Raw genomic sequence first — 12,372 nt, 5'->3', positions numbered from 1 at the left:
CCGTGTATGCCCCCTGCCCATTAGTCACTTAGTCACCGTCTCCGTTATCAGATCGACTGTCTGGGTATCACAGTGCTTGTGTTCAAGTCACCCTTTTTTTTACTTAACAATGGCCCCAAAACGCAAGAGCAGTGATGCTGGCAATTCAGATATGCCTAAGAAGAGCTGTAACGTGTTTCCTTTAAGTGAGAAGGTGAAAGTTCTTGACTTAAAGAAAGGAAAAACATAAAACTATGATGAGGTTGCTAAGATCGACAGTAAGAATGAATCTTCCAACCGTGAAATTGTGAAGAAGAAAAAGGAAATTCGTGCTAGTTTTGCTGTGGCACCTCAAACTACAAAAGTGACGGCCACGGTGCGTGATAAGTGCTTAGTTAAGATGGAAAAGGCATTAAGTTTGTGGGTGGAAGACATGAACAGAAAACGTGTTCCGGTTGACAGCACGGTGTTGCGCCAGAAAGCACTGAGCCTGTATGAAGACTTCAGCAAGGGATCCTCTGAAAGGACTGACACCAAACCATTTACTGCAAGTAAGGGATGGTTACACAGATTCAGGAATAGGTTTGGACTGAGAAATGTAAAAATTACTGCAGAGGCTGCGTCTGCTGATGAAGAAGCTGCTGTCACATTTCCGGCAGAGTTGAAGTTGGTTAAGGAGGGAGGTATGTATGCATAGGAAAAACATGGTATACACAGGGTTTGATATTATCCGTGGTTGCAGGCATCCACTGGGGGTTCTGGAACATATCGTCCACAGATAACGGAGGACTACTATGTGGATAAATTAATTATAACTTTACCATTTTTTTTTACTTTTTGACCATTTAGGGGCTTTTGTGCTGCCATGTTATTCCTATTCAGAGGCCAATGGGTCACACGAATGAGTCTCTAAATACAGAGGGAGACTGTACTGTGAGCTGTTACTTCTTCCTTAAAATGAAGAGCAGAGACAGGTCTTTCAAAGGGGCTTTAAATATATCCCCAGAGGAGTGTCAAGGTCAAGCTCCTGTGTTCCTAGGGCAGTGGACTGGACCAGTTTTTCATTTGGGAATCAGAAAGGTAAATATAATGGGCAAAACATCAGAGACATTGGAAAATCCTTCCCCCGACTTCTCTCAATGAAATGTTTCTAATACACGATTGAAGGTTTGCTTCCATAATGAACATTAAGCTTCAAATACAAATCCACTGGGGACAGAGGGTACATGAACCTCAGTTCTCTTTAAAGTACAGATGACTGGCATCGGGTCTTTCTGGAAAGCAGTGGAAAGGGAGAAAAATGTAAATGCAGAAAGAGGAGGGCAACTGCCCGATGACACACTTTGCAACGTTCACAATTTTGCCAGAAGCTGGTTTTCGATGTTGGTCCAATCACAATCCCTGAATAACGCATTCTGTCTTTCCAGGCCTTAGGATCACCCTTTCCTCCCCACCCAAAGGTCACCAGCCAACTGGAAGCCAAAATAGCCAGGACACCTGCCAGGCAAGTGCCCCATCACGTCCCAAATCTCAGCTTGAGACGGCGACTGTCACAATAAGGATTGCCATGGGTGTGCTGTAGCCTACGGTGCCCACATCCAAGACCTCCCATCGCTGGCTGCATGATGACGTCCCCTGGCGCCACTGGCCCCCTCAGGCAGGTGGGGCTGGAACAGACAGCACCTGCCAAGCACTCTGGGAGTCACTGGGGGCCTCCGCCCATGGCTTCCAAGCACTGACCCGTCCATTAGACAAGCCTCTCCTTTCCCCTGAAGCAGGAATGCAAGTGTGTACACACCCGTGCACGCACACACACGTGCAATTTAAATATAACCTCATCTGATCTTCCCAACAGCCCTGTGAAATGGTCCGAACAAATATTATCCCAATTAATGGGTGATGAAACTGAGGCCCAGCCAGTTTAAATAACTTGGCCAAACTCAACCCAACTAGTAAATGCAGGCCTAGGCTCTCTGCATGTCCACTCGCGGCCTCTCTGCATAATTGCCCTAAATAACTCCTGTATGCTCCACGCAGAGGATCATGAGGCCACCTTGCCCCTCAAGAGCAGCAAGAAGGTTTTAAATTTTCCTTTTCTTAAAGTGCGGAGATATTTTCAATAGTTCCCACCTCGGTAAGCGTCCTCTGGAGGAAAAAGAACCCGATTGGGGAACAGGCCCCGCATAAGGCCGCAGCTAAATGCCTAACAGCTTGGGTCCTGGGTTTGATTGCGGGCGATGCAGAAAAACAAAGGCATGCTTACGCTGTGAAGAGGCCTGCCCGGCCTCAGCGCATTGTTTCCTGCCGACATTCAAGACGTGTGAGAAGCGGCCTTTCAATAATTTTAGTGTGTTATTCTCTAGGACCTTTGAAGTTTCTCTTATGGAGAAAACATTTTCTTAAGTTATTGGCTTTAAAAAAAAGCAAAATATGGGAGCCTTATGATCTTAACTCTCGCAGCTCATAAATACTTGTGCAGAAGCAGTAGCCAGGCCCCATAAGGGCCGTTCCCTGTTGTGGAGGAGGAAGAAAAGTGCCTCACCATGTGACCCAGCTCCCGCCGCCCCTTTGTCAGGGGGAGAAGGAAACGCTGGCTGCCGGGGCCTCCAGGCTGCTCCAGCAGACGCACAGAAAGAGGCTGAGAAAAAGCCACTTTTCCGTGGTCGATAAGATCCAGGTTCATCTGCGAACTGAGGCAACACACAGAATTTTCTTTTAACATGTCTCCCCAACCCCTCCTTTTTTCGAAATTCTGCCTTGAACCGAACTGCACAAGCAATCTTTTCAAAGACTATTTTTACCCCAGCATTCCCTCTTCCGGAACCTTCCCAGGTTTCTGTGGCCCACTGTGTTCACTCAAACTCTCTGACCCCAGGCCTGCCCGCCCACTGTTTGCTTCCCTTTAGAACCACCCACAGTGGCTGCTCTGTGAGGGCCCCACCTCACCTGGTCTCTCCCCCTTTGCCTAAGTGGCCTCTTTCACCTGTCAAGCCCTCCTTGTCCTGGGGCCTTCCAGGGCTTCCTCCACCACTGTGTTTATAAAAAGTGTGCCTTTGGCTTGGCAGTCAGGCAGACCTAAGTTGCCTCTGCCACTTAAGCTGGCTCACACTTTTTGGACAAGGTGAGTAGGAGAACTAAAACCAATCAGATGACACACACCTGTAGCTTCCTGCCTGGCACAAAGGAGGCACGTTACCTGCCTGGATAAACACAGCCAAGCACTTCCTCCCATCCACGTAAAAAGAGACCAAGTGTTATGTGTGCATTTCTTGGTTCTTCCTTTTAGTAAAGATGTTTAAGTGCATTTAATACACGTATTTTTAAAATTAACAAGCAACCCTTTCCCCCAAGCAACCTATCCTGACTCACCTGACATCTCTCTGACACCCCCTTCCTTTCTTCCTAGTGAAACTGCCAAATCGGGAGCTGGCTGTGCCTGCGAGCCAGCCTTGCCCTGAGCAAGTCTTCACTGCTTTGCTCTGCATCCTCTATGGGTGCTAATAGTCTCTGCCCTAAACCAGGGCAGTTTGGCAGCAGTTTGGACAGGACTGGGGCCATGCAGGTCAGAGGAGAGAGAGAGGAATACAAGGGTATGGGCGGGTGTAGGGCATCCCCGGGGCTAGGAGCCAGAGGGGCACCCTGAAGTCTGGCTTGTCCCCAGTGGGGACATGCCATCTTCAGGCTGGTAGGGCCCACGGACAATCCCTGCTTTGAGAAAATAAATAAATAAATGAACAGACAGACTGCCCATTGTGCAGCCTCCAAATCAGAGTAGCCACATCCTGCACCTGAACACCACTGAGATGTATTCAGCCAACCCACTATTACCCAGGTACATTGAAATGTGAAGGTCAGTTTCCTTCAATGGCCTTCTGCCTGATAACGTATGGCTGTAGGTGGTCTTGGGAGGACTGCAGGGTGAGCGGAGAGTTACTAAGGGCACCTTGAGAAGAAGCTAGGAGCCAGGAGATTAAGACATATGCCCCTGCCCAACCAGAAGCCAGGAGTCCATGTGACCAGCCCTGTGGGGTAGGGTGAGCTCAGACCCCATGGGGTGAGGCAGGTATCAGCAGCCAGAAGATGCATAATGCAATTAGGAGGATAAATGGAGCTGATGTTCAAAAAATCTTCCAGAATTGGCACAGTGAATAGAGCAACCTAACTCCAGGCCACCCCATTACCAGAGAAGGTGCCTTCAGTTTACTGTGTAGGCCAGTTTAGCAGATGGTAGTAGCAGTAGGGTTTTGTTTTGTTTTTAATGCTTTTTCTGGTAACAAAATATATCCTACTTACAATGAAGCACGCAGATGGACCTGATACCATCCCCATCTTCAGCAGCAGTTATGAGACTAGGGTCTGGATTATTAGACTAGTCCATTCCTCTCACGGTAGTGATTGGTTGGTACAGAGTCATATGACTTGAGATGAACCAATGGCACTCATCCCTGGGACTTTGGCTGGAGCTGTGGTTTGAGGGGTGGGGTTTGCTTTCTACTCCCTGGGATTCCTAGTTTTAAAAACAACATAGATCTATAGCTGTTGGAGGCCATCCTCTCCAGCACATGGGGAGAGCCTGCCTATGAATGAAACCCACCCAAAAAAAAAAAAAAAGAACCAGGAAATGAAAAAGGGAGAGAGAGCCCTGATGATGAATGGGTGAAAATCTGGATCCAACCATACCTGAAGAACATTTTTGCTTCCCTTGGAATTCGCTGGGACATGAGCCAGTAACTGTCTTCTTTTCTTTTAATTCAGGTTTCTGTTACTTATAACTAAAATCATTGTGACTTACACACCTGGCTCATTGGCTCAGGGCCAGGCTGAGCTTCATTCTTCAGGTGTCTTGTCTTCATTCCTGGATGGCAAGCAGAATTGGGGCAGCACCACGCAGAAGCACCAGCTTCACAAAAGTGGGGCTGGGGAGCGCATGGTACCTCTCAGGTTACACCCCCTTGGCATAATGAAGAAAACCCAGAACTTGGCATCAGGCAGATTATATTCAAGTCTCCATCCATCCATTTACAAGCTGTGTGACCTGGCTTGGTTATTTAATCATTCTAGGCCTTCATTTTCCCATCTAAAAAATGGTAACAATAACATCTACCTCGTAGGCTTTTTGTGAAGTTTTAATGAGATCAGGAATATAAAGGACTTGATCCTGTGTCTGGCTCACAGTGGGAGTTTGATAAATGGCAGTAATTTTATGTCACTGTGGTGTATCTGTCCTCACATGTTCAGCCCTGGGAAGAGGAACAGCACAGATTACAGAAATATGTATGTAAGATCTTCAGAATAGCATTGCAACCAATTGTTTTGATCTATGTTTTGTTTTTGTTTTTTGTTTGTTTGTTTTTTAACCACAGCTGCTAAAATCCAACCAAATTTCCCAGAGGGATAGACAAAGAGGAGAAAAATCACCGTGCTATAGCCTCTGGGTGATAACGACTAGACCCAGGGAGGGCATGCAGAGCTGCCTCTGTTGGGGTAGAGAGGTGAACATGAGAGGCCCGCCTCATCCATAAAGAAAGTCTCACTCTCTGCAAGTGACGTCTGTGAAGTCTGCGTCACAGCCCCTCTCCTCCCCCAGCTCACACACAAAGGCAGGGTGGAGTAGAGGCACCACAACGGGCTCGGAATCTGGAAACCAAGTTCTGGTGCGGGGTGTCACCTGTAAACTGCACTTGGATATCCCTCAGTTTCCCCATCTGTAAACTGGGAGTGCAAATCAGATGGTTCCTAGGGTCCCTCTCAGCTATGAGCCTTTGAGTTTATAGAGACCAGTGTTAATTAGGGATCCGTCTATTTGTTTCAAAATAATGTTCCCGCCTAAACGTTCTGAGATCTCCTTCCGTGGACGCCTCCTCATCCCGGCTCCCATCCCATTCATTAGGGGTAAATTTGAATCAAATCATAACACTGGTACGTCATCGAGCCTTTTGTCCTACAGCAACCGGCGTTCGGAGGTGTTCAGCGTGGGGAGAGACTAGCAGGCAGTATGGTTCTCAGAGTGCTGTCCCCAGACCCACAGCATCAGCATCATCTGGGAACCCAGGAGAGAGGCAAATCCTCAGACCCCAGTCCAGACCAACTGGGGGTGGCCCCCAGCAATCGTGTTTTAACAAGGCCTCTAGGGAATTCTGATACACACCAGTACAGTACAGTCTAAAGCTGCACTGTCCAATATGACAGCCACTAACCATTAGCTATTTACATTTAAATTAGTAACTAAATAAAACTTGAAAATCAATTCCTCAGTCACACTAGCCACAAGTCATGTGCTCAGTAGTCAGAGGTGCCTAGTGGCCACCACCTTGGACAGTGCAGAAATAGAATATCGCCATCATTACAGAAGGTTCTATTGGAAAGGGCTGCTCCAGACAAGCCTGGCTTTCTGAGTGTGGTCCACACGCCAGCAGCACTGACCTTACTGCGAGCTTCTTAGAAACATAGACTCTCCCACCCTACCCCAGATCTGCTGAATCAGAGCCTGCAACTTCATAAGATCCCTGGGTAATTAGAATGCACCTTAAAGTCTGAAAAGCACAGGGTTGAAGGATTGGGGCTACTGCCCCAACACTGCCAACACAGAGTAGAAAAGCACAGAGCCCACCAGCATTAGGACACAGCAACATCACAGCCTCCATGAAACCAAAATTGCCGTGACCACACATCCCAACAACACAATGGCTTCCAAACAGCTCAACCTTACAATAGACATGAGTCATGGGCATTACGCCCTCCATAAATGACAACCGCATAGCTAGGACTACAAACAAGATCCTGGCTACATACAATACACCACCATTGTTGCCAGAAGTTACATCGCTGTTCTCTCTATCATAGTATCCTCTTGTCATCTCCCCCACCCAACTGGGTTCCAAACTGGCCTTGGGAAAGGAGGCTTCTCCACGAACCTGTACTATGAGGGACAGAGACCCTTCAGGACTCACTGTCACAAGTTCTCAATGGCTGTAGGGCTGGCCATGTCTGTCTGTGGTGTCTGATTTCTGCCGAGGTTGAAATTCACATTCAGCTTCAGCTTCCTGTGTTGCCACGGAAAGTCTCCTTGTCAACAACCCCTGAGCCCAGAATGAGACTTCACTGCTCGTCTCAGAGAAGAGGATCCCACCAACTTGTAATCCAGACTCACTGAGAGGCTGCAGCCCTCCCACCAGGAAGGTCTGCTCACCCCCAAATTCAGCTCTGATGAGAACATCCACTGACAAGACCATCTCAAGGTCCCATGCCACAAGATTGGTCTAAGGCGGTTTCCTGAAAAAGGTGTTAGTGGCCAAGGCAAATGGATAGCAGTGATGTCGTCATGGCAACATTGTGGTTTGTTGGGGTTTTCCCTGCTCTGTGGCCTCTTGGCTACACCCTCAAACATGGCCCATCGTGATCATAATAAAATCAACTAACCCCTGCGTCAGAGTTGTGACTTTACATTAGCCAGCTGCTGGCAGATTTGCAGGTCTGGGTGAGCGGTTTTCAGAGGGTCCTAGCACTGGCTGATGCTCCTGAGACCACTAGTCTCAGACCAGTAAGTTGCCCTGGACCGGAAACCCGAAACGGCAAGCTCCACTCTCATTGGCTGGACCCCAGACAGATCTCAGAGCCCACGTTCCTGCCTTGTTGATGTCTGAACAAAGCCAAAGGCTTGCCCCAGCCTCGATTGACCCTGAACTGAACCCATGTCTTTTCTTCAGCCCCAGCCTGGCCCTGAAAGCTGATGTCAGGAAAGGCACCCTGGGCTGAGAGTCAAGAGAGTGGGGTCCAAGCGCCAGCTCCACTGTTCATTAAGCCTCAGTTTTCTCACCTCAAAGAGTGGGGGATAATAAAGTGTTCCATTACTATGACTGTATGACGAATCACACTAAAATTTAGTAGTGTGAAACACCAATTTGTTATGTTCACGGATTTTGTGGGTCAGGAATTAGGACAGCATAGCATGACACCTATCTCTGCCCTGTGGTGTCTGAGGCCTCTGCTGAAAGATTCCAACAGCTGGGGCTAGAACGGCTGGGGCTCCTCCAGCAGCTCTCTCTGCCTCTCTGTCTCACTGTGGTCTCTGCTTGGGATCTCTTCTGCATGGAGGCTCTAGGGTAACTGAATTTCTTACATGTCAGCTCTGGATGAGAGAGAGAGAGAGAGAGAGAGAGAGAGAGAGAGAGAGAGAGAGAGAGAGAGAGAGAGAGAGAGAGAGAGGTTGACGAAGGGGAAGTTTTCCTGCTTGGATGACGCAGCCTCAGAAGTCACACTGCATCACTTTTGCCATTCTGTTGCCTGGGCAGTTACAAAGTCTGTCCAGCTTCAACGGGAGGGAACACTGGCCCCATCTCTTGATGGAGGAACGTCGAGGTCACATCGCAAAAAGAACATGAGGATGTGCTGCGTATAGCCATCATTTGAAACAACAATTGGTGCCAATAATATCTTCCTTAAAGAGGCGATGCAAGGATGCAGTGCCACAATGGCTGTAAAATCGCTTGGGAAAAGTGCCGTCTGTGTGTTCCTACATCCCATATACACCGCCTGAGCAACTGTGCTGTCCTAGACACCAGGGGATGCCCTCAAATACCCTGTCCAGCTGGGACACGGTTCTCATTCAAGGGGGGAATGTGAGAGAGACGAGCACTAGCGAGGAGGGAACTAGGAGGGAGCGGGGGATGGAGTGATGGACAGAGAGGTGGACAGACAAACATAACATGAGTGCAAGATTTTTGCTAATCATCAAGGGCTAATATTTGGGTGGTAGCAATAATGATGGCAGAAATCCTGGAGAGATGAGAAGACACTTGAAAGCACTTTCCTTTTCCTTTCTTTCCTTTTTGTGTTGTTTTGCTTTGTTTGTTTGTCTGTGTGAGTGTATGTATTTTCAATTGAGGAGACTTACTGTGTTCTTTCCCCAAACGCAAGATTCAGTCAGTCAGTTACTTATCTGACAACCGTTTATGGAGTGCCTGTTACATGCCAGGCACATGGAAAACTAAAAGATGAACAAGACTTGGTATGAGCCCTGAAGGGAGGTTGAAATGCACACTTTATGTAACTGACACGAAATGGGCACAGGAGGAAAGCAGGAAAGCCCCCATCACCACCCCTCCCTCATTGCCCCCTGCCAGTTTCCAGTTGAATCTGGCTCTGAAAAACCAATGCTCCCTGCCTGGGGTTGCTGAGAAAGCCCTAGAAGACTCTTGAAAGCCCTCCAGAGCCCTGGGTAACCAGAACCCTCAGCCCCAACAGGGAAGGACGCCAGCCCCCAACATCTTGGTGGTCATTCCTTTTCGGGCCCTCTGCTGGCCCCTGCCTTTCTCCAGGCCTGGCCTCCACCATGAAGCTCCCCACATCTGCCTCTAGTCCCTTGTTTCCCCACTATTTAGGGGTTAACATTTTCTAATGTTCCCTGCAGGGTTTGAAGTGCAGCTGTTACTGCCACTGGAAAATTGCTTTTTCAAATTGCTTGGCTGGCTCTTGGAAACGACCACAGTGCCATCCTCTGGTAAAAGTCAGGATTCCACTTGCTACAAGTTTCCCTCTGCTGTAGGAGGCTTTGAAATGAGTCCTGGGCTCCTTCTGAAGGATACCCCACTCCACGTGAGACCTCACTACCATCATGTAGCAAAAGTCCTGGAAGAAGAATTCTGGAAATCAACAGAAAGTCACCAAGAAGCCCAAATCCTCAAAGATAAAGAATGCTCAGGCAAGGGAATTAAACTCCGTGGTCCCCCTTTCGGTCAGCAGGAAACTTAGCCTGTGGTATAAGTGCAGAGTGGGCTGGACCCTCTCTCCTGAGATGGGAGTTCACTGGCAGAGAGCATAATTGGAGGGACAAGAGGTGGCATGGCTAGGTGTCCAGATTGGAACTCAGTAGTTTGCACTGAAGCTTTCTGGCTGGGAGAAAAAGAATTAAGAAATTGACAGATATATACCTATATATGTAACACATATTTTCTCAATAAGTGAATTTTATTATTGTGTTGGAATATGAGTTTCTAGATTCATGTACTCATTTTTTAGATTCATTCATTTGTTTATTCTATGTGTATTTTATAGTGCCAGGCACTGATCTAGGTGCTAAGAATACAAAATACACCAAATTCCTGCTGTCATGGAGCTTGCATGATAGTAGAAGAGACAGACAATAAATAAAATATATAAGAAAAGTATACAGTATGTTAGAAGCTGCTAAAGGAAACAACAGCAATAAAAGATGATAAGGAGTGAGGGGGTAAGTCATTGCAAATAAGGGTTCAGGGAAGGTCTGAGGTGATACTTAAGGAAAGACTGAAAGATGGTGAGGAAATAAAACCACGGGCTTCTGGAGGAAGGGGATTCCAGGCAGAGGGAACAGCAAATGCTAAAGCCTTGAGATGAGAGTGTGCCTGCCACGTTTAAGGACACTGAGAAACCAATATGGCGGGAAGAGACCAAGTGAAGAGAAGAGTAGACAGAGAAGCAGAAAGACAAGCACTTGGAGGTCACTGTGCAGACTTTAGCTTTTCCTCTGATGAAAGGGGGCCCTTGCAGGGTTTGAAGACATGGTCTGACTTATATGTGAACCTCTGAGCACTCTGGCTGCATATTGAAGGTAGAAGGAAGGGGGGATAATCGTAGAAATAGGTGGAGTAGTTAGGAGGCTACTGCAATAATCTGAGCAAAAGAAGAATGGGTGGGACCAGGGTGGTAACAGTGGGGGCCATAAGAAGCCACCAGAATCGGATATATCATGATAGTCAAGCGAAATATTGATATTGCTGACAGGTTAGCTATGGTATGAAAAGAGAAAGAGGGTAACTAACGAGGACTTCGATGTTTCTAGGCTGAGCAGCTGTAAGGCTCAATCCAGGGACCAATCACATCCTCCCTCCCAAAAATGTGAAACGAGAGAGAGAGATTTTGCCACTCCCGGGCAGGGGCTGGAATGGAAAAGTGATCAAAGTCGGGCGAGAGCATAATGGGTAGCCATGTTGGGCCACATGCAAGGAAAATAAACAGAAGATGGAAGAGAAAGAGGGATGGGGAAGACACACACAGATGAGAAGGAGTGAGAGGGATCACCACAAACTGAATGGAGAAAAAGGCCTCCATCCCTAGCTCTCCAGAGCTGTTCCAGTGCAGAGCCACCATGTCACACAACTCTCACGACCACCATGCACATCATAATCCATGGAAATAGTGCCTTTCAAGTTGTGCAGTGCACAGCTTGTGCAACTGAACATAGCAATCCCGTCCCCAGCTATATTTCATGCCTGTGACCAGATATCCATGGATTGCCTATTGTACCTTCCTTGTAATCCTTCCCCTTGGGATAACACAGTGCATTTCTGTTCGTTTCCAGGAAAAGAGTTTTGACAAAAAAAAAAAAAAAAAAAAAAAAAAAAAACAGCCTCAGGAGGCAAAGACCATTATGTTGGCCCCAACTCCCTTGACTGACTGAGTGATTGGCTCCAAGACCATCAGTATCTCTGTGTTGCACATCTCCAGGAAGTATCATTCATCTTAGGGGCACAGAACCTAACTGCTATTATGTGTACTGCTGCGGGGCCTGGCCATCCCCTTCACAGAAACCATGATCACAGTCTCTTCTGCACGTTTGTCGTGTTTTGGCACTATAGACCTATACAGATGAGATTCTGAAAGACAGTGTCCTAAAGCTCTCACCAGCCAGCTGGGATACTGGTTTGGTTTTGGGCTGAGTTTCCCCCAGGTCAGGGATTTTGAGTCAGGGCTGAGTGGCTGGTGGGTCCCCTACCTGGGGGTGAACTGCCAGTCCCTTTTAAGCAAAATCATCTGTATACATCTCACCATCTTTTCTCTGCCCACCCCCATCTTTGCCTGGGAGAGCAGCAGTGTGATACAAAAGCTATTGCCAGACTGTAATCTACAAGTAGCACTGAGAGAGGCTGCTGGTCAATAAGATTTGAAAATTATTCCCTGCTTCTCATCTTCTTCCCTTTTCAGCTGCCTACAGCCTGAGGTCCCAATGTTCAAATCTCCAATTTATCTGTGTTGCAACCCATAAAAGTTTTTGTCAAATCTCGTTAAAAACCAATTTTTTTTCACATCAAAAACAACAAAAAAAGGAATTTTTTAATAGCAATCTTAATATTTATTCACATTTCATGTGCCATCTACACTTCGGATAAAGTACATTTCCCCAAAGACATCCCCCATGTATTCTGAACACATTGGAAAACCCACGGTTAGCGTGCTTGTCGGTTTTCCAAATATCAGAGTGTCCTCCTCCTCTCCAGGCTGCCACTGATACATCCAACAATTTAATTCTGTTTTTAATAAATGGAAAGATCAGAGCGTAATTCAAATGCTGTGGCATTAGGCATTTGTTTGATGGAGGTAACATTTTCCACAAGATACATTTCTGTTTCCTAGGGT

General features: G+C 47.2%; 1 protein-coding gene across 1 annotated transcript in view; it reads left to right on the top strand.

Moving 5' to 3' along the window:
- The first annotated feature begins 369 nt into the window (after positions 1–369).
- The window catches only part of LOC109460015 (general transcription factor II-I repeat domain-containing protein 2), a 372,825-nt gene continuing 360,822 nt past the window's right edge, over positions 370–12,372 (top strand). The window contains exon 1 of the mRNA XM_088796794.1: positions 370–662. Within this exon, the coding sequence (XP_088652920.1) occupies positions 380–662 (283 nt within the window). The 5' untranslated portion in view covers positions 370–379. The remainder of the gene's footprint in view (positions 663–12,372) is intronic.

The sequence above is a fragment of the Rhinolophus sinicus genome, chromosome 3 (genome assembly GCF_057876585.1).
Source record: "Rhinolophus sinicus isolate RSI-liver-muscle chromosome 3, RSI-T2T, whole genome shotgun sequence".
Classification (NCBI taxonomy): Eukaryota; Metazoa; Chordata; class Mammalia; order Chiroptera; family Rhinolophidae; genus Rhinolophus; species Rhinolophus sinicus.
Note: the sequence above shows the minus strand (reverse complement) of the source record. Positions and strands in the feature narration are given on the sequence as shown.